Source organism: Phalangium opilio, unplaced genomic scaffold (assembly GCF_054372755.1).
Source record: "Phalangium opilio isolate 3A_F unplaced genomic scaffold, DU_Popi_V2 ptg000217l_1, whole genome shotgun sequence".
Classification (NCBI taxonomy): domain Eukaryota; kingdom Metazoa; phylum Arthropoda; class Arachnida; order Opiliones; family Phalangiidae; genus Phalangium; species Phalangium opilio.
Window position 1 is genome coordinate 12,124,646 of NW_028324218.1, and position 23,725 is coordinate 12,148,370.

At 34.9% G+C, this 23,725-nt stretch overlaps 1 protein-coding gene across 1 annotated transcript in view; it reads right to left on the reverse strand.

The window, feature by feature from the left end:
- Positions 1 to 5,894: 5,894 nt before the first annotated feature.
- LOC149616338 (uncharacterized) overlaps positions 5,895 to 23,725 on the reverse strand; it is a 33,063-nt gene continuing 15,232 nt past the window's right edge. Inside the window, exons 2-3 of the mRNA XM_089856688.1 lie at positions 8,306 to 8,479; positions 5,895 to 6,349 (exon numbers count right to left, since the gene is read on the reverse strand). Of these exons, the coding sequence (XP_089712814.1) occupies positions 6,078 to 6,349; positions 8,306 to 8,479 (446 nt within the window). The 3' untranslated portion in view covers positions 5,895 to 6,077. The remainder of the gene's footprint in view (positions 6,350 to 8,305; positions 8,480 to 23,725) is intronic.

The following is a 23,725-nucleotide window of genomic DNA, read 5'->3' on the forward strand; positions in this document are numbered from 1 at the left end:
GACTTTGGGGTGGGGTTGATAATCAGTAACTAGGACTTTCACGAGCTCGAGGTAGCTCAGGCATCGAGCCACTACGACTCGCGAGTTGGCTCGCGAGCTTAGTCACTGAAATAGTTTCCATTTAGTCTTTCTTCTCTCCACCAATAGCGTTCCGTTGTATTTTTACATGAAATAAAGCGTCGGAAAATTTGCTTTCTCTCGCCTCTAACAGTGTGCATATAACGATTTCTTCACATTTTACTGATCGGTTTTTACTGAACCACTAGATTCCTATACATGGGATAGCATTTCTAGTGGTTCTCAAGACTTACCAAGCCGAGTTTTTAAAAAGCTCGACTCGTAACGCTAGTAGCAGCACAGGTTTGAGAAGTGGTTTGACTGAGTTTTTCTCAAGGCTGATAGGGCGGAGAACATATTAGTTTCATGATTAACCCTAAAATAATAATCGTTTTATTGAATTTGAAAGAGTAAAACAAATTAGATTCTAAACAACAACTCATGTGGATACTTGATATTGGTAGGCCCAAAGACTATTTAGTGTTTTGGATCTACGTAGAGAAGAAATGCTTACTGGCGGCTTCCAATCCTTCAAAACACAGCCAGGTATCTTCCTACTTCTTTACGTTTACCCTCTTTTGAGAAATTAAGAACTAATAAACCAATACTGTTTGTATCAGAGTACTTGAATATTAAATTATTTATCGCATCGAAGTTGTAATTTCATAGAAAATACCTGAATTCCTGTTTATAAGGAGTCAATTTCATTATTAAATATGTATCAAAGTATTTATTTAGTTTATTTTTGAAATATTCTTGTAGCTAATTTATTCGTTTTCAAACTTGGTTAACGCCCAAGAATTCCCAAAGGCCTGGTTAAACCAACACTCTACTCAAAAGTGGGGTCTTTACGTAGGTTGTGTCGGAGTAAGTTTCGTAGATAAGTAGGCCTACAGAGTCAAAATGCAAAATTTCACTTTTGGTCAATAAGTGATCGAAGGTTAGTTGCCACTTCTTCATTTTCTGATCCAGACACTGACAGAAGAAAAAATAGCTATGTTTTCTCCATCTCTATGTCCGGCCATTACTGATATTACTACTGTCAGCACTGCCTTAACTTCATTACAGGTCCCAGGGCAATGCAGTACTACGGGTCCCATATTGAAATAAATAAACATGAATCATGGTGTGCAATGGTATCCCTACATAGGGCAAATTATCCATTGAACCCATGTGCAAGTGCCATAATGGATAAGACGGCCTTGAATACCCTTTGCTTAAAACGCACAAAATTTTACATGTTAAGGAAACTGAAGCTGTGATTGGTTTGTGGATTCTCATAGGCTGAGAGCAGGGCTCTACATAAGGATATTTTTTAAGTAGTCAGCCTGACTAGTGAGACGCGTGACTTACGAATATTTGGGACATTTTCTTTACTAGTCAAGTTTAGAGCTCGGCATTATCTATCCATTATCCACAAATTGGTGGATAACCGATTATTTAAAAACAAAGTTGTGGATTATAATTCGATTTAACATGTAAGTTCTGTGGATAATTTTCGAGTATGGATAAAGATAAAATAAAGTGGATAATGGATAGATAACGCCGAGCTCTAGTCAAGTTGACTAGTGAACTCCCAGATTTCGATTTATTTTAGTAGTCAAGGCATTTTTTTTAGTAGTCAAATGCCTTGACTAGTGCCTTATGTCAAAAAAGATTGTTAAAGAGGCATACTCTTGAAAGCAAACGTCAACAATAGCTATGTTTAAAATGATTTTAGGAAAAAAGTTTCTTGAAACGATTTAACTAGAATTAAGGCAAATTAATGACGATTAAAATAATTAATATCAATTATATTTATTTAACTATTTAAGAAAATCCTCTTAATTGCGTCTCGACTCGGAGAGTATTTTTGGCTTCCCAACTTGTTTTTCTTAGTGTTCTTTTCTTTCATGTTTAGAAAATGGTCGTTTATTTAAGGCATAATGTTATGTTACCTGCCTTTTCCTTTAAGAACCCGGAAGTGCTTCTTTGCTAGTATTGATTTTTGGCTTGTTATTTTGAGCGAAAGATTTTCAAGGGCACTGTGTCTGCAAACGCGCAGCCTTGGAGCGTAGCATAGCAACGACTTCCTAGAACTAGGGTAAATCAATTTTATACAATGTAGCATACATACAATGTTTGGAGCGTCAAAATCAACGAAACTTAAGTTAGAAAAACATAAAAATTTATGGCTTCATACATTGGATCACTAACTAAAATAGAAAACGATTCAACATGCACATGGAAAAAGTCTTCGACAACAATGTGAAGTTGTTAGAACTCTTATACATTCGAAGTAAAGTTCTATAAGAAATGCTGTATTTCAGTGTTCTCCAAAAAGAGTGGTATGACCAAAGTTTTTTGGTTTTACAGCCGATGACGCGACTTTGAGTCAAAAATGTTCTGTGACATTTTGTCCTAAGGGCCACCGTTTTCAAGTTGTAATATGTGATTATATAAGGTATTTGGTCTTGCTGAACTTGTTTATTTGATTATTGATTGATTTATTGTTTAGTCATGGATAAATAATGCGCGTGAGGAAATTTGTATTCAAGCTATCCTATAACATGAAAACAAATTTCCTCACGCGCATTCTTTATCCATGATCATACGATTCTGAGCGCCAGCGTCATTTCTCCAGGCTAGAAACGTGACGAGGGATGGATTTAATTTTAGAAGTAGGAATGGAGAACAGAGTAATGTGGGCACGCGTCAAAGTACCGGGCCCCCTTCCACTGGACGGAGGGGTATGAAAGAAGAGGCAGGTCATAACGACATATGTAAAAAGGAATTACGTATCTTTCTCCGTCCCCGTCAGCAACGTCATCAAAACGTAGTTTAAGTGAGCCAATAAGATCATTTAAACTTTTCATTACATGTTGGAGGGAGGGGCTCTGTATTGGGCTATGAGTCGGACTGAAGTAAATACTAACCGTTCTCCATTCCTACTTCTAAAATTAAATCTATCTCTGGTTATATTTTTCAATTAGCTCCTCCTACTTTATATATTTACCTTTTAGAGTTCTTTAGGGACTTCTTAGACATTTTTAACTAAAAATCGCAACAGTACTTCGGTGCTACCGCCATTTTTGGTGCGCCTAATATTTCCCTTTGTTATTAACAAATGTGAACAAAGGACAATCATTGAATTAACTTTTATATAATGATTTTATTTTTGATTTTGTTTATAATGACAACGTTTACATAGAAATTATATATATTTCCTTTAACATCAATAACGATTAAATTTAAAAATTACAATAATATTAGAGTGGTAAAAATATTTTCACCACTTACAGATAATTGGCCTTAACATCCACTAATACCCCCAATATTAATTTTAATTCGGAATAGGGGCTTTTAGAATGTTAAGTTACCATTGAAAAATAATGAATTTTGTGCTTTTCAGAATATTAATAAACAAAAATAACATTAATTAACACAGACAACTTAATTGACAAGTCTTCAATAAGATACGACATTTACGAAGAATATTGTAGAGGGAACAAATATTTAATTCCCACGCTTTGTAGGTAAAGTCTGCAGAAATTAAAATCACGTTAATTATTTTTAGATCAAGCTTGAGTGAAACAGGACTAGAAATAAGGTGAACCAATGAAGTTAAAGTAATCTAGAATATTCTTGGTCACTATATAGAAATAGCAAAGAGCTTAAGAGACTTAATTTTAGAGTGTTCAAATTAATTGATCACTTTCATCTGTGCAGGCTTGCTACAAGTAAAATACAAAATAACAGTAAATAACATATTAAAAAAATTAATGAATCAAAATTGGTGACAAAATTGTCAAATGTTTTACAATTTATTAATATTATTTTAAAAACGCCTAAAAATAATTAAACTGTACGAAATTATTTATTATTTAAGTTTTTATGTTACGGGAAAACAGGGCAAATAATGTAAAATAGCACCATTCCATTTAAAGCCATAAGTTCAGTTCCCAGCAAGTTTCTTAATACCAAATGGTTTATAAACCCAACCCAGTAACTTCTTAAGTCTTACTTGATGTGACTTCATGAAATTACGCTTCTTGTTAATCTCTTCTTTACAACTGCACTTTTAACCAAACACATTTACGATAAATACACTTTTGGGAACCGCGCTTATGTCCACCAGGGCTCACTGTGTCCACGTACTGTTTGATTTGTATATATAAGACAGATCGACGTACAATATTGAGAGACAAAATCGTAAAATACTCTTTTTAAGAGTAATATTAGAAAACCGTATTGGTAACAATACTTTTTGAACCATAATAAACAAAATATTGTAATTATATATAATCTTAAGTTAAAATATTGCGTGCTGTTCCGCTAGAGCAAAGCGTTATGATTAACTGTAAATCTGACGGCTACGTAATTCGGGGTTCAGAGACAAAGCGTTGCATTCTGGGAGTCTGAGAAAGGCGTAGGTATACATGTCCACGCCCAATTCTCCGCGTCAGTAAAAACAAAAGTAATATAAGAAACCTCCCTTCGGGAGGAAAGTATACAATGGCGAATTTTTCCCGATACATCCTCGTCCCGCGAATGTCCCCGCGCACTTATACGGCCGTAAACAAAGTTTAAAAAATAGGGCCGTGCCGCGTAGAGCGTAGGAATACATTCTCTGATCTCGCGATTGCGTCGGCTGCTTAAGTTAAGGCAATTTCACAGACTCATTTTAATTTTAAACTCTTCCAATGAAATAATTCATGCAGCATTTTTAGATTTTGATGATAATCAATCATTAATAAACAGGCAGTGACTCGATTATAGGATTTTCATAGGTATTTGCATAAAATTTGATTTAAACCCTTACCTTGCCAAGGTATATCACTAACACTATACATAGATAGATTTTAAAATGGTGTTATTATCTATCTCGAAATTTTTTTCTTGTATTCATAATTTTCATCTTCTTCTTGGCTTCACAACAAACTAGATTTTCGTTTCGAAATAACCGTATGTGAATATTTATTAGCAAAATCAAGAATCTTCTTAGAAGATTCTTCTATTTCTTTACAACAGACAGCTAAGCAAACTACACTAGTTTGAAGCGCTTTTTCCTCTTTCCCTTTCCAACGACCATATCAAAGGACTAAGATCTACCGTACCTTGTCCATGAGCAATAGAGTCTGAATATGGTATTTGGTGGTTCGAGGATGTCTCGCGTGTTTTAACGTTATGCCTATGGCGTCTTGTATACTTCCCTCCCGTAGGGAGGTTTCTTATATTACTTCTGGTAAAAACAAAGTCCTCTCAACGCTATTTTTTTAACTGTTGCAAAAGGTAGCTTTTCTATTTATGTGGTCAAATGTGACGAACAGGGAGACGTTTATTTTGATAAACTTAAGACGAGTCTCCTGTTTTGATTTGACGGAAATGACCACTCTAGATTTTTTTTATTTTTTTTTTTGTTTTTGGAAGAGCAAATAAAATAATATTTCAAGTACACCCTTTTCAAAAGAGTGGCCTCTGTATCGTCTGTTAAGCCGGAACATCCGATATGTGGATCCAACGAGGTTAGATTGGGCTGCAAAGTTATGAGTCCACCAGTGACTTATTTTGTTTAGAGTCTTTGGTTCTATCACCCGCGACATTCGAAAGGGTCTATTGTTAGGCCTCTCAGTGATGCTGGTGTCCTTTTAGATACATTGTTATCTATTTACAGTTCCAGCACAACGTAATGTCATGATCTGCTTACAGCTTACAACTTCACAGAGAGATCTGATAAATAGGGTAAAATACTTGCTCGTACCTTGTTTATATGTTATTATTTTATACGTTCTTTCAAAAATAAATGAAAACCATTCTAGAGTAGACTTTTTCTTTCCCAAAATTTTTGTTACTGAAAAAAAATACTATGGAGACCCTAATTTTAAATAAAATTTAACCGCTCCTTTCTTTGACTCGAATAACTTGAACGGACGGCCACAACATTTTAAAATTCGTTCTGTTTGAAGTTTGATATTTACAAGTTTTCATCAGAATCTGATTTCTGATTTCTCAATGAGGGGCTTTTTTTTATAATTTAGGCATTATTTATTGCTGGGGTAATAGGTTGGCCCTGGTAACATTGAAATATTTTCCATGAAATACCCTGGTGGATATACAGGTAATGGGAGTCCATAAAGTCGTGGAATGTGAGGATGGACGTTGTAAGGGTTATGTAACGTTGCCCCTGGGACTGATTCTCGAATTGATGGGACTTGACCTGGATGCGAACGATATGGTGGAACTTGAAGATCAGTCAGGTGAAAACTAGATCGTGGAGGTCCAATTATCCTTAACCGTTTCACTTCGTCTCTCGCTAAAAACAAAACATAAAGAATAACTGTTACCAATTTTGAAAAACAATAAATAATGTCATATTTTTTGATTTTCAGTTTAAATTAAGATGAGTTGCGTTAAATATGATAAAATTTGCAGAAATAACAAAAATGTTTCATTTTAATAAATATTTAAATCGAATGTTATAAACACGTTAAGGATTAGCACCCAATAGTTGTAAGAAAGGCTGTTTCATTTTGACGTTTTGCCGCTAAGATCTAAAGAATAGAAGAAGTACAATAAACTGAAGAATAGTACAATCTACCGAAGAATACTAGAAGCACAATCTACCGAAGAATAGTAGAAGCACAATCTACCGAAGAATAGTAGATGTACAATCTACCGAATAATAGTAGAAGTACAATCTACCGAAGAATAGTAGAAGTACAATCTACTGAAGAATAGTAGAAGTACAATCTACTGAAGAATAGTAGAAGTACAATCTACCGCAGAATAGTAAAAGTACAATCTACCGAAGAATAGTAAAAGTATAATTTACTAAAGAATACTATTATTACGTCTAACGGCGGCAGCAAGTAAAATATGGAATGACGGAAATATAATAAATCATTCCTACTGTTTTTCATGATGTGATATACCGACAGACCTACTTCTAAATAATATTTATATATGGCTGCTCTTTCAGTGTTGATACGTTAACCATAAGCCAAGTTCCGGACAGACTTGCAGTAGGCCTAGACTGTTTTCTAGCATCAACCGCGTGAACGCGTCAATATCGAGGCGAAACAAAAATCAATAACTACACAAACAACGTCTCGCTGATTCGCGAAAAGTTCCCAGACAGGAGAAAACTTTTCCATCAAAGATTTTCAACTACGATTAAGTTTTCACCTCATTTCAGTAAGTTTTGAGACTTATAATAAAGTAATTTTTCAATATAACCAGGGATAGATTTAATTTTAGAAGTAGGAATGGAGAACGGTTAGTATTTACTTCAGTCCGACTCACAGCCGAGTAAAGAGCCCCTCCCTCCTACACGTAATGAAAATTTTAAATAATCTTATTGGCTCACTTAAGCTACGTTTTGATTACGTTGCTGACGGGGACTGCGAAAATACGTAATTCCTTTTCACCTCTGTAGCTATGACCCGCCTCTTCTTTCATACCCCTCCGTCCTGTGGAAGGGGGTCCGGGACTTTGACGCGCGCCCACATTAAGTCTGTTCTCCATTCCTACTTCTAAAATTAAATCTATCCCTGCTGTTCCAAAATGGCTGGTAGGACGGAAGCCAAAAGGGTCCTTGAGACGATATGTGGATCCAAAGACGATATATATGACTTTAAACGAAAGAACTTTGATGGACTGGTAACAGACGCTACTACGGTCATCATTTTGTAAAAGGCCTATTCATGCGTTCAGGTTTGACATTTGTTCTTGGTATTATGAACTTGCTGCATCAGTTACGGTAAAATGGGTCAACTATAGTAAAAGGGTTTTGGATCATCTAGCCTCTGATCCAGACGTTATCGCTTCGATGGCAATATAGACGTCTAGACATCGGGAAATTGAAAAGGCCTTGGAACATTTTGGGAAATAAAACATTTTACCAAAAAGAGCTTAAAATTTTAGATAGTCTGGAAAGGGTTACTATGTAACCGATGAACAAATACATAATTAATTCTTGTTTCGAAAGCTATGTTACTTTCTATCCTTTTATTATATATCTTAAATGGCAACTTCGTCCTAGAACTAAATAAGAAAAGTCATGCTGATACGTTGAATCAATTTATTTGCTGGTTTCTCCAACTAATGCAAAATCGCCCAAAGAACACCCTCCCCCCCTAAACATCATGTATAAAGAATTTTGCATGAATTTTTAAATTAGAAATTATTTTAGGTTTCAATATGTATATATAGTTTAAAACTAAAGTTTTTTATTATTTTGGTTATTTTTGAAATTATTTTTATAATTTACCTGTGACTAATTTCCATAGTGCTTCTTTCTTGTCAGCATTACTAGCACGGAACAAAGCAATGGACAAAACTCTGACCAGTTCATGACTTTGGAGATGAAGCTTCTCCTGGATCAGTCTTTTTAATTCTTTGATGCATCGTTGTGAGTTATCATCTTCATTTTCTTCTATGGTATCTATTTGACAAAAAGAAAAATAATTTTGTTATAATGGTATCTAATTATTGACAACAGAGTGCTCAATCGATGGGGGAAAATCGTTTTCAATTCTATTAGCTCTTGCGACAGACTTTTGTTTTATCTAGGTATAAGTTTGTCGAAAAACTCAATAATTAAATGACCCGACACGTGTGGTAGCAGAGATAAATTAGCAGAGGGCAAGACAGAATTTTTTTTTATAACTAATAAAAACAACTTGGGAAACCCATGCAAACCTCTCCTAGTTGAGACGCAATTAAGAGGTTTTTCTTAAATAGTTATTTAAATATAATTGATATTAATTATTTTAATCGTCACTAATTTACCTTAATTATGGTTAGACCGTTTTAAGAAACTTTATTCCTAAAATCATTTTAAACATAGCTATTGTTGACGTTTGAATTCAAGCGTATGCCTCTTTAAAAACTTTGGGAAATCTAGGGTATATAACGCGATTGATTCAGTATAATTGATAAGAAAAACCGCAGTTGCGTGAATCTTCGATGGGAGCCCTGCTGTTGGGAGGCTAGACATTTCTCATAACTTTAGCCGATCGCCGCGTGTTTCTAGTTCTTAACAATGGGCTTAAAAGTCAAAAATTGCTTTCTGCGAACACAGTATCAGAAACACAGGTACGTCGATTGTAATACCTGTCCATGACGTCATCGTCACTCGGAGAGATAAAAACCTTTCCAACATTATTGGTGTATTTTAATCACTTTAAATCCAGTTGAGATATGGCCTAAATATTATCTAAATACTTTGTTTTTCATTTTAATTTATGTTTACAAAATGTTTGAAGTTTCTGGCCTGCTTTTGTTATTTGTAGAAATTTTCCCATAATTTTGACAGTGCCCGGTTTAAAGGGCGTATTAATCTTTCCGTTTTTGATTTTCACACTTCCAAAACAACATTTCTGTTATATTTTATTTCAAAAAGAATGATACACTAAAATTCTAAAAACAAAAACCGAGACGAGCGTGAATTTGAATATAAACCTTAGAAGTGTGAAAATAAATTTAAGAACATGAATAAAAACTTAAGAACATGAAGATAAACTTAAGAAAATGAAGATAAACTTAAGAACATGAAGATAAACTTAAGAACATGAAGATAAACTTAAGAACATGAAGATAAACTTAAGAACATGAAGATAAACTTAAGAACATGAATATAAACTTAAGAACATGAAGATAAACTTAAGAACATGGACATAAACTTGATGATAGACTTAAGAACATAAAGGTAAACTTAAGAACATGAAGGTAAACTTAAGAACATGGATATAAACTTGATGATAAACTTAAGAACATGGATATAAACTTGATGATAAACTTAAGAACATGGATATAAACTTGATGATAAACTTAAGAACATGGATATAAACTTGATGATAAACTTAAGAACATGGATATAAACTTGATGATAAACTTAAGAACATGAAGATAAATTTAAGAACATGGATATAAACTTGATGATAAACTTGAGAAAATGGATATAAACTTAAGAACATGGATATAAACTTAAGAACATGAACATAAACTTAAGAACATGAATATAAACTTAATAACAAGAATATGGACCTAAATTACAATTTTTATAATATTAATACACTCTTTTTAAAGCATTTTGAGGATAAATATCAATTAATTTTTATAGAAAATTGGGTTTTCACGCTTAACTTTTAAATTTGGATTAATTATACAGGGGGTAGCAAGGGGGATTTTCTTTGGGCGACTTTGAGTCTAAAATGTACTATGACATTTTGCCGTATGGGCCACTGTTTTCAAGTTAAGATTGGAGTACTTTGCGGAAGACCCCTTAAATTTAATTTAAAAACTGAAAGACAATGATTTCTAATTTAATTAATGGGTCATTCCTGAAACGCTCAAATCCTAACTCGAAAACGGTGACCCGAACGGCAAAATGTCATAAAGCATTTTCGACTCAAAATCGCTCAAAGAACATCCCCCTTAAATTATGTCAGACTTATCAAAAAACGGCATAATGCAAGAAGAACGTTGAACATAGCAAATTCAAATTCCCTACCCGTCCTTGACCACTTTGAATGTTTCGATGGGAGTGGCTTAAAATGTCAGAACTCGCGCTCGCCACTTATCAGCCAATGTTTGGGAACCCATAGACAATTTCGTTTATTACAAACAGAGAAACCAACACTCAGCGTCGAGGCCGCCATTGGCGAGGGGTCGGTCATTCATGAAATCAAACTTGAGAAATCCGAAATCAATGCTGATTTCGAAATCCAACTTAAGAAATCCGAAATCAATGCTGATTTCGAAATCCCATAAAAAATCCAAAATCAGTAACGAAATCACAAAATCAGAAAAGAAATCATAAAATCAGTAACGAAATCACAAAATCAGAAAAGAAATCATAAAATCAGTAACGAAATCACAAAATCAGAAAAGAAATCATAAAATCAGTAAAGAAATCAGTAAAGAAATCATAAAATCAGTAAAAAAATCTGTAAATCAACAAAGAAATTACGAAATCAAAAGCGAAATCACAAAATCAGTAAAGAAATCGCGAAATCCATTACAAAATTCACGAAATACAAAATCAGAAGAAATCACAAAATCCGACGAAATCACGGTACAAATAGCAAAATCCGATGGAATCACGGTACAAATAGCAAAATCCGATGGAATCACGGGAAAAATCTCAAAATTCGATGAAATCCATTGGATTTTATTGAATTTTGAAATCAAACAAAATCCGACGAAGTCAAACGAAATCCGATGAAATAAAACAAAATCCGAGGAAATCAAACGAAATCCGATGAAACCAAATTGGATTTCGAAAGCCCGTACACTTTTCCAAAACGTCCGACCCCTCGGCCATTGGGGTGTACCCCTATGGCAGCCTCGACCCTCGATCGAGTGTTGGTTTCTCTGTTTGTAGTAAACGAATTTGTCTATATCTCCGTAACTAAATTATGTAGACCCCATGTTCTTTGACTCTTTCGACTCAGTTTGACCCTAGGAACACACCCTTTTTATGGTAGATTTATAAGAAACACCCTGTATTTTAGAAAACGCTCAATCATGCCATGAAACCTGTTCTGAACGTTTTATTATCACCAGTAAAATTCATGCTTTATGATTAGCCATAATTAATCATCGTTACATTGAATTTGAAAGATGCAAATTTTAGTTTCTTAAAAAAATGACATCATGCAGATGTTTCAGACATGTTGACACTAAACGTATTCAAAGTTTAGTATCTAGGGCCTACATAGAAAGGAATCTATTTAACGTTTATAGACCCTTGAAACACCCAAGAAACTCCGAATAGCTTAGCTAGTGCGTTATAAAATAAAGATTTAAACACTTAATTTCAGTTTTTTTACTTCTAATAAGGTTTTTACATTAGCTGACCAACAAAACGAGGTATTTTTTCTCCCATGGAAACTATGGTAGTGATATTTAACTGTCCACCCCATCTAGAGTATAATTTTAAGAAAATAGTCTAATATACAATTTTAACAACGCCACCCCCTCTAGTGTATAATTTAATAATACAATTTTAACAACGCCAAAACTGTAAAAATAATACCGTTATTGTATCTCACCAACCCTTTTAGCTGCACCGTAAATAGAACTAATCCTTTGAAAGGGGTAAAAGCGGTTGTTGGGCGTTTGCATGCATGGATATATACGAGCAGTCTAGACAGTCTACTCAGACGATGGCTCCGTTTCACGTGCAATTAAAATGCAAATTTATCGCACCGGGTTTCTTGCTACCACCAGAAATCGAGTAACATTTACCCCGAAGTATATTATAGTCAAAATTTAATTGATACCCTATAATTAGCAACTGTCATTGCACGAGTCGTATTTTAAGAATTTTGACTAATTAGATTAATTTACTTGATGATATAGTTTAGGAATTTAATACACATTTTTCAAAAGGGGGGAAACAGTATTGTCTGATTGGTATATGGGTTGCGTTCAAGAACCTTCAACGGTTGTTGAACGAATTTTTGGTGCTTCGCTACGTTATTTAAATTTTGTCTGCTGCATCATATTAAAACAAACCAAGGCTTAACAAAGTTCTTTGAAATTTAAACAATTTTTGAAAGTATTGGGCTAAAACTCTTTTGAAAACAAATTAGATGACTTTCAAAATTTCCTGAATTATCCTCCAAACACTTTTATAAACCTTGGGTACCAATTATTAGTCGCCATTACAATTGACGTCACGAAACAGATGGTCAACGAAAGTACTTCATCCATCAGCCGATAACTTCCTTGACAATCCGGTATGTGGATCCAAAGATGTTACATAGGGCTTTAAAGTTACCAGTCCACCAAAGTTTTTTGTTTGAAGCCATATCTATCGTCTTTGTTGTATTCATAACGGATGTTAAATTTTAAGAATCAAGGTGATCAAACATCAGACTCTGTTTTACCCATGACTTTTTTAAAGGTTGGTGCAATTCAGACTTCTACAGAGTTTCAGGCATTGACTATCGGCTGCCATAGAAAGCATTTAAGTAATATACTTTTGATAGAAATGATATTAGGTTCTGTTCCTCCGCTTAAACACCACCTTTTCGTGGAAAGGTTTAGTTCCTTCGTTTATAAACATAGTATTTAACATGACTGATACGTGGAAGTTTCTTTAAGCGCATAGAAAAGATCTACAGTATTTCATAAATAAATCATAACCCCTATAAGTATACAAAATTTGTAGTTTCAACAGCCCATTGACTATTTGTAAGTGAACGCAAAACTCTGTCTCTCTCTTGTTAGGTTGAAGCGGTGAAACTTAATAAATAGGATAGAAAGACGATGCCAGAAGTGGCAGAAATTGTACGAAACGATACAATACATATACTTAGGGTCAATTATTAGCTTATGATTATATTTATTAAGTAATAACAGTAATAGACAGTAACATTTACTTTATTTAACCTAAATTCCTTGAATATTTGAAAAATTGACAATTTTACGTGTGGGGCTGTAATCTTAAATAAAATTATTGATTATAGTGATTACGTGTCTGTTTCGAAGTAACCTACGCCTTATTTCATCAGTTCAAAGGTATACATTTCCCAGGTCAACGAATTATTATGTGAGAACTTCAGACAGTGACGTCAGTAGGGTGCCCCCAGATTAAACTGTAGTGATAGTTACCAAATAATTCTGTGTATAGGCTTCAAAAGTCAAGGTTTAAATATGATTTAAAATTTTGGTGTATTTTATTATATTCAATATGAAACAGGGAAATTTCTTTTAAATAAGAATGTGTCTCCAACCCTTTAAATTAAAGTACACCTGATTTGCATTCTTAACATGAAATGTGTATAGAATCTGTGAATAACTACCTCAAAATAACATTAAATAGTTGTAATTATGACATACTACAATTGTAAAATCATTTTCAATATTTTAGAAATGGCATTTGAACATTATTGAGCAATTATGAATCAACATTTTTTGTCGGACTATCAGTTATGACCAAATTTAAATACAAAAACCAGTGAGCGACAGACCATGATGATTTAAAAACAGACGTAAAATATATTATTCTTTTCTATTATTTGGAATTTGGCTTCGTCTGAATGATATGCAAATTTTTACGATCGACGAACGACGAACTTTTGTAAAACCAAAAAAAAAAACCTGTGTCCCATGTATTATTCTTCGATTTAAGCGATGTCTGGCTTCAAGGTAATTATTGGGTACTTTGACAATTGAATAGATTCATTAAATGCTACAACATTTTTCGTTTGGGTTGAAAAGCTGAAGTGTTTAACTAAACTAAGTAAATCTTTGTTTGAAACAATCGTTTCAGTCTGTAAGTTTAATCAGAAGTGAGATGAGACTAGAAGTGAAGGGCTCTAGCATTGATAGTAGATCCTGGCACTAGTGAACAAATTTGAGGATTTTATGCCGCTTCCCACGCGCCTAAAATAGAGAGAAAAAAATTGGTCGAGTTCCAAAAACATTTCCTACCCCCTTCCCCTCAACCTAAAGCGGCCGAACACGGACGCGGCTCCTTGAATCTAGTTCGGCCGTCTACCACCGCGAGCGTCTCACGTTTTGGAGGGAAAATTCATAAACCGCTACTAGAGGGCCAACCGTTCTTGTGTTATCAAGAATATTCACCATCGCCGAGTGAACAATTTGGTTAGCTCAGTACTTCTGGTCTCATCTCACTTCTGGTTTAATCAATAAGTATAAAATGTAATAGTGTTTAAGCTTGTCTCGTGTCTCCGGCAAACAGTTGAAACTTGGATGAGTGAGGGGAGATTTAGTAGCAATCTCCGTAGCAATAGCTAGCAGATGGGGTAGTCTCTGTGCCCCATCTGCTTGGTTTTAACATATCTGCGCAAGTACGAAGGTACCTTAAAAACTGAACTTCTTTGTCGTAGAATGGAACTAGAGAAAGTGAGTCTTAGATTTGTTAACATCATACTGGGCACTAAGGAAGGTTCTATTACAACCCAGTGCCTGAGACTCACAATTGGTTATTTAAATTTGCCTTTGATACTACAGCTTTATTTAATTTTTACCTCTCCGAGTGACGTATGTCACGGAGAGGTTCTGTAACGATCGTGTGTGTCTGTCTGTGTGTGTGTGTCTGTTGTTACACCCACGTGACCGCGTTCGCAGCTTCCAAATCGGAGCAATCGTGTACGCCATTTCCGAACTGCTTTCACAGTCACGGAAATGGCTCCTCTACTTGAGTTCTCACACCACCATCTTCTGGTCTTTGCCCATCCCACACGGACACCAGTCTGTACTTACTGGCTTCTAATCACCACCATATTTTGATTTTCGTCCACCCCACATGGACACCAGTCTGTACATACTGGCTTCTAATCACCACCATCTTCTGGTCTTTGTCCATCCCACTTGGACACCAGCCCGTACATTCTGGCTTCTAAACACCACCATCTACTGGTCTTCCGTCTATTCCACATAGACACCAATCTGTCTCATTGGTTTCTACTCCATTATCATCGTATGGTTTTAGGATATAAGCGGCGATCAGCTAGGGTTACGAGAAACGTCTAGCCTCCCTAAGGTGGGATCGCCACCAAAGGTTTTCGCAATTGCGCTTTTTCCTTACTATTATAATGGAAACGAATCGTATATATACCCCAAAATTTGAAGAAAGCGGGCAAGAGGGGTACCCTTCACTCTAAACGTCAATATTAGCAAAGTTTGAGATGATAATAGGTATAACTTTATTTTAAACGATTTATCTATTATTAATGTTAATTATTGAAGATTAAAATAATTAAAAATAATTATATTTATTTAAATATTAAAGATAATATTGTTTCTCAACTCAAAATTAATACCGAAAGAGTTAAAAAGCAGTCTATGTTTTTGTCTGTGTGTGTCCGTCCATTGTTACACTAGTGCGTCGCGTTAGCAGTTAGCCTTGTGTTGATGTGTTAAGAAATCATACAGAACCTTAATATTCCCTTTTTCCATAATATAAAGTGAATATGTGGAAGTATTTTTCGTAATTATGATGCATTTTGTACTTTTGTAGCTTTAAAGCTCTGTTTCATTTTGATATTCCAAAGATTGTTTTTAATATTGTTATTTGAAATGGCTGTTTATATATTACTTAAGCTATACTACATCTGTATATAGAATAATCCTTGGTTTAGTGATTTCATGAAGAAAACTAAGACCTAAACTCTAGTGGGTATAGTGAAACATAGAGTAAATAATTGAGGCCTGAGGTGAAGTAAACTTTGGGCTTTGATTTTCGTGTCTGAAATGAAGAGACATCAACGGTTCAGAGTGAGCCGAAAGTTAAATACACTATTAAATAATCAGGTTAAGATTTTATAATAGAAGAAAAGATCATGGTGGCAATTAGAATAGTAAAAGGGCTAATGGTAAACGGGTAGTAGCTACAGACTTTTTATTCTCTTTATGGTGCGCATTGACTATTAGTGCGTCTAGCTACAATTTAGCTTTGGTGTTATTTAACGTTAACATTCATGTTGGCAAACTAAGAATATTGTTGAAGTGAGACGAGACGATAGTGTTTACACTGCAAACCAGTTGTGAATGTAGCTATCAGAATATACGGTAAACAGCTGAAGCGTAGACTTCATTTACCATTCTTTTCCCCATTGACTGATTTCCATGTGTCCAAGATTTATCCTTATTGGATGTAAAATGCCGTCTGCTTTACTGTATTATTCGCTATGCTTGGAATACTGCTTCAATATTCGTAAATTTTTACTTCAAAAAAGAGAAATAATTCCATATCTAGGTAAATAAGTTTGTAGTAGTAGACCTCTTGACTCGGAGAGGTAAAATTTTGGTTTTCCCAACTTGTTTTAAAATTAGAAGTGCATATGCTTTTACGTCCCCGTTGGAAAGCTTTCACCTATAGGCGAATAACTGGGTCGAAAGGCGCAAAAACTAACAAGTTGGGAAACCAAAATTAATCTCTCCGAATCGAGACAATTCTTCAATAATTAAATAAGTAGAATTGATTTTAATTATTTTAATCGTCATTAATTTGCCTTAATTCTAGTTAAATCGTATTAAGAATCTTTATTCCTAAGATCATTTTAAACAAAGCTATTGTTGACGTTTGAATTCAAGTGTATGCCTCTTTAACTATTATTGGAAATTTAGGGTATACATAGCGATTGATTCACAATGAATGGGTTGCAAAACCTGCAATTGCGTGAACCTTTGTTGGGAAGCCCTCCCATTGGGAGGCTAGACGTTTCTCGTAACCCTAACCGATCACCGTGTACTATTTAATCCTAACAATGGGAGTAGAAGCCAATAATTTCTTTCTGCGATCACGTTCCGATTTGCCAACTGCGAACGCGGTGACAGACACACACAGACAGACATGTCCAGTGTAATACCTCTCCGTGACGTCATCGTCATTCGGAGAGGTAAAAAGGAAGATCGGTTGGGATAGACCCAACTATTAAAATTTTATCAGAGCAGTGGAAGAGGCGTCCTTGATAGTTACAGACTCCCACTCCATCTATTAAATACGTTTGATGAAATTTATATTTATATAAGTAGAATCAAAAGCTGTATACTTTTTACATTATAACTACTTATGGCATACTTTTGATGAAGGATAATAGACACATTCCAAAAGTAGGGGGCAAAATAGGGTGTTGCGTTTGACCAACTTGTTGCCTAAAGAAGACGAAAAATCCGATACAAAGACGTTAGATATGACTTCAAACAAATGGCCTTTGATGGACTGATAACTTTTAACTAACGTCATTGGGTTGCTACACCTTAACCCTATATCAAGAAGACGATACTGGACTCCCCCTTCCAAAAATGTCTGTTAAAAGGTTTATATTTAGAGTCTGCTAAAATTAACATGCCAAAAACCGCTACATTTCCAAAAATGTTCCTTTTAAAGCTACCTAATAAAAATTAGTTTTTCCAAATATTCAAATTCTGTGACGTCAATGAAAAATGATGGAGAGTCAGCTAGGATTTTTATTTAATCATAAAGGCCATTCTTAGAATATCCATAATTCTTCAAGCAAATATATCACACGTGTACTTATGTTTAGAATGACTTTTTCCTGTAAGGAAAATTTCTTTTGAATTTCATGAAAAACCAGTAAGATTAAGGGTTTGCCTAAATAGCAATAAAAACCATTATGAAAAAGTACAATTTTGTAGTTGTAATTTCAGTCGCGCGAAAACGTTTTCTCTTAGTAAATCATTATCATCAAACGCTGCTGTAAAATATTTAACAAGTTGGGAAACAAAAATAAACCTCTCCGAGTCGAGGCGAAATTAAAAGGTTTTTCTTGAGTAATAAAATAAATATAATTGATATTAATTATGTTAATCGTCATTAATTTACCTTAATTCTAGTTTAATCGTTTTATGAAGATTTGCTCCTAAAATGATTTTAAACACGGCTATTGTTGACGTTTGTATTCAAGCGTATGCCTCTTTAGCAATTTTTGGAAATTTTGGGTATACAAGGCGATTAATTCACAATAAATTATAAAATAACCCGCAATTGCGTGAACCTTTGGTGAAAGCCCTCCCATTGGGAGGCTAGACGTTTTTCGTAACCCTATAGCCGATCGCCGCATACTTCTTAATCTTAACTATGGGAGTAGAAGTCAAATATTGCTTTCTGCGAACACGTTTGCTTCGATTTGCCAACTGCGAACGCGGTGACAAACACACACACACACACCCAGATACGTCCAGTGTAATACCTCTCCGTGACGTCATCGTCACTCTGAGATGTAAAAGTTGGAAGAAAAAAGTGGTTAGCTATTTGACGAGCCGCATAGCAAAAGACTAAATGTTCGTTTTCTGAAAAGTGGGCAAAATAATCTATCAATATCTATATTAGTCAAAGACCTGCCTGACTAATAATCAAGGTGGAGCCCAAACTACTTCACCTAGAATTCTGAACACTTGAGGGGACGTTTTAATCTTAAGTAGTTTTGGCTTTTGGGTTTCACGATCATTTAAAATGGTTGCCAGGTATGCAAAAAAACCATAGTAAAGTGGTTCCCTTGTAGCTTTAGGTGTTCGTTTTTCAGTCATCTTTAAAATGGAGGCCCGAAATGGCTTAAAATATTCAGAAAGGCAAGGCGGGTGCCTTTGCTTCTTATAATGCATACATATTCTGAGTTTCATCAAGGATCCATATACGACCTGAGAACGTGCAGGTTTGTAATACATTTCACAATTTGTAATTGAAAGAACGCTAGATCATAGTCGAATTTAAATATTACTTTCCACCTTAGACCATTTAACACATGGACAGGCATCAGGCAACTGAATAGGGAGCTATGTTTGCTTTGAGCAACGACTGACACTAGCGGCGGATGTTGCAAGTTTTTCAATAAACCCTAGTAAAATTCGAGCCATTTTGTTTTTTTCAGGAGTAGAGGTCTCCAGTCACCGATATGGGGAGAAAATCTGACTAAATTATAAAAGTGAATTGAATTTCATTATTTATTTATTTATTTATTTATTTATTCATTTTAGCCTATCTTTCATTAAAGATTCATAAACGATCTATCAAATTAGTTTTTGTAAATATCACTCTGGTATTGTTTATAAAGTCTGTTTAATATTAAGCCATTAAGCCATGGTTAAAAAATATCTCGAACCATTACAGACGAATTTTTCTTTACAGGACATTTGGTGATAAATTGCGGTCGGTAGACGCGTAAGGGCGCGTGCTACGCATTGCCATTTGTTAACGGGTTTAACATGGCTTTGCCTGTCCATGGGTTAGGTGGTCTTAGTTTCCACCTAGGGGCGCACATAGACGTATGAGAAAGAAGGCCATTCATCTCTCCTTTTTCGACCTTCAATATTTTTGAAAGCTGAGAAAGAATACTGAATTTTTTGGCTTTTTCAAACGTTCTCAGATCTCATATTGGTTCTTGGTTTCATATATTATCAGAAAATGATATCAACTGCTTATCTAAATAAGTTTATTAAATTAGGTTCTATATAATAGTAATCTGTCGAATTCTGACGTTATGAATAAATTATAGTGTGGATTTGCTGACTATGTATATTTTTTTAAACGTTATCGGCTGATTGTAACATTGCAAAAGGTCTTGATATAACTTAATTTTAGTTGAACTTTCAATCATTTTTAAGCACCCATATCTATACCCTTTTCAATGTTTTTTCGCCTCTACATAGGTCATTAACGTTCGGATAACTGATAAGAAAAACTTCACAAAAAAAACGAAACCCTGGATCCATAACAATTTTAATATTGGACTGGGATTTAGGTCATATACAACGTCTAAACTCTGGAATAAAATATATTTAAGCCTTTTTCAAAATTCGGGGGTAAAATTGAGCCTCGTTTTTCACCACTTTGTTGTCTGAAAGTCCAACTTCCAGCGAAAAGGGTTCAACCGAACTGAAAACCGAGCATCGAGACTAGCAATGAAGTGACCGTGCCGATTTTCCTGGGTTCGAATTAAAAAAAAAATATAACCCACGGGTTTTACCCACCATGAAAAACCCGCTTAATAAAACCCGTCACTAAGATCTTCAATTTTGATAAATTTGAATGCTAGAATAATTTCAATTTAAAGATAGTTTAAGATATTTGTTGGTTTTTTTAATTAAGCAGTGACTTTTGATTGACAATTTCTACAATGCTGCTAAAGATAAAAAGCCCAAAAACCCAATAAAACCCGGTGGGTTGGTTTTTATTTTTTAATAAAAGCCGGAGTTTTTTTTTTTTTTTTGAACCCTGAGATTTTCGAATCCCCACTGTTGTAAAAGTTGGAAGGGTTCTAGCTATAACTGAATATACACAAAAGGGAATTTCCTTCCGAGGAAAGCAAAAATTCGGGAGGAAATTATTTTAAAATGATTTCTATTGTTCATCTTCAGTTTCTTAGAACCACATTTTACGGTTTTCAGTTACCTAGAACCCTTCCTATTTTTGCCCCAGCGGAGATTCGAAAATTTGCACGGTCACTCTATCGTTTTCAGTTCGCTGGAACCCTTTTCGCTAGAAGTCGGCCTTTAAGATTAAATATCCAGTGCTTGGACAACAAAGACATTAACTACGACTATATATGAATGTGAGTGTGCTGAAAATGAGATGTGATTACGTTTACCTGTCTTTTCTGTGCGGTAATGAACTTGTTACTCGTCTCTACACCCAATATAGTTCTACCAAGAAGCGATATCTAGTTTCCTAGGGTGAAGGTATAAATTCGCCACATTTCTAGCTTTATCTCCAGTCCAAACGTAGGTCCGGAGTTAATCCCCGCCACTGAACTACAACCAGCATCTCACTGTTTCTTGAAAACTCACGTCAGCGCGAAGCGAATGACGAAAATTACGTATTTTCAACTGAGGAAAGGCGAAATAGTCCGGCCTCATTATACGCCCCCCCCTCCCCTTGTATTTTGAAAGAGACTATGGCGCGCGAATACTTAGGCATCTTATACCTTCTCCCTCGCAAACTAGATATCGCTTCTTGGTAAATCATAATAATACCCTTATGTGTTTTGGGCTGGGTTTTTTTTAATTCAAACCCTGGGCTAAATGAGCTAAGATTCGTTTATTTATTTATTTATTTTGTATTATATAGGTGTGTTTCTAATTATAATCCTATTTTTAACCATTTTTTCACGCGCTACGGTTGATGACCACGTCATATCTATAGCCAATGAACATGAAAAATTGGAAAGTTAAATTTAAACGTATAAAAGAGTTTATGTTCGACCACCATACAATTTTGATGGTTTTCTAAAATCTTGAAAATATGATATTTGAGCTTAACAAGTTAGGTTGCTTCTTCGGACGGAGATATTTTGAGAAAGGGATATAAAACGTTCACTCATTTGGTCTTCAATTAATGAGAAAGATCTCTATGTCGCGAATGGAACTTTTTGTAAAGCAATATTAATCGTCAGAACTATGTCATTTTCGTCAAGATGTCGCCAAAGATTTCATTGATAGATATATGACTTTTTTTAGTATATTCTAAAAAACGTTTCAATCCAAAATTAAAGATCCATTTCTGCGCTATTATCCCTTTAACCACGATCAGACTTACATTACATGCCTCAAGCATGACCTCAAGCGGTAATTTAGTGAAACTAGGGATAGATTTAATATTAGAAGTAGGAATGGAGAACAGAGTAATCTGGGCGCGCGACAAAGTCCCGAACCCCCTTCCACGGGACGGAGGGGTATGAAAGAAGAGGCGGGTCATAGCGACAGAGGTAAAAAGGAATTACGTATTTTTCGCCGTCCCCGTCAGCAACGTCATCAAAACGTAGTTTAAGTGAGCCAATAAGATAATTTAAAGTTTTCGTTAATATACTGTATTGTAAACCCAGGTGAAACCGAACAATTAAAATTCCATAGAAAGCATTTATGATGATAGACGACAGATGTTGAAAATAAAATAAATATTGGCTAAGATTCAAGACCAAATTTTAACTATCATGACGTCAATGCGCAAAAAAAACATGTAAACCTTCAAATCTAGTTATTTGTGTAATATGAATTTTTATTCAAATATAACTTGGCTACGCCAATTAATTGAAGACCAGCTCTCTTTATAACTCATTTAAAATCTTAGTAATTAACGTGTCTCGGTACAAAGAAATAATTCATCCAACCGATGTGATTAAAAAATCTTGGTTAAGGCCAAGTTCCAACGAAAAGGGTTCTAGTGAACAGAAATGGAGCATCGAGACTGACAATGCGGCGACCATGTAGATTTTCAAGCAAATGTTGGAAGGGTTCTATATAACTGAAAGCCGTGAAAAGATGGTTCTAGCAAACTGAAGATGAACAATAGAAATAATTAAGGAAAATAAATTCCTCCCCAATTTTTGTTTTCTTCCGATGGAACTTCCATATTGTTTATCTTTAGTTAGAACCCATCCAGCCTTTGGTCCAACGGGATTCAAAAACCGCCAGTCTCGATGCTTGGTTTCTGGGAGCACGGCAGTGCTCCCAGCCAAGTCGAGCACTGACATCCTTTTCTCGAAGCAACTCGTGGCACTTTTAAGCCCACTGTAACTTCGTGATGGGTAAAGGTAAAAGTCTGAAATTTTGCTTGCCGCGAGGACTGTCAATCCTAGCTATAGTTTCCAAATTTCAAGTTCCTACCCTATATACTTTCCGAAATATCGCAGGTGAAATTTACCTTATTTTGTCACTCACTCACTCACTCACCGATCATCAAAATTCTAAGGTACTTCTAGAGGAGATAGAAACTTAAAATTCAGGATTTAGTTTTCATTTATTTTATAAAGCACAGAAAAATTAAAACATCCCGAAATTTTTATAAAATTGTTCTTTAGTTCTTTATTTTAAAACTAGATGGCGCTGCCGTCTTTTCAACAGAAATAGTGTGTGTTATTGATGAAAGGACGTAATGGTCCAAAGTTAACCGAAAGTTAAATATATATTAAAGCTAATAGGAGTAGTAGTTTAAAAAAATGTGTCGTAACTGATGCTACATTCTTTTATTAGGATTTCGCGTACAATCTTCATTGCATATTCTCTGCGGGTCGAAAGGGGTAATTCAGCGTAAATATGGACAAACGTTAGCGATTATATTGACAAACGAAGTATAACGAGAGGGTCTACAAAAAGAAGTGAGATCCTATGAAAAACATTATCATGTACAAAAATGGGCCAAGCCTCGCTCGTGCCCTCTCCGCCGTAAAACGTTCTGAGATCCCATGTAGAGCCA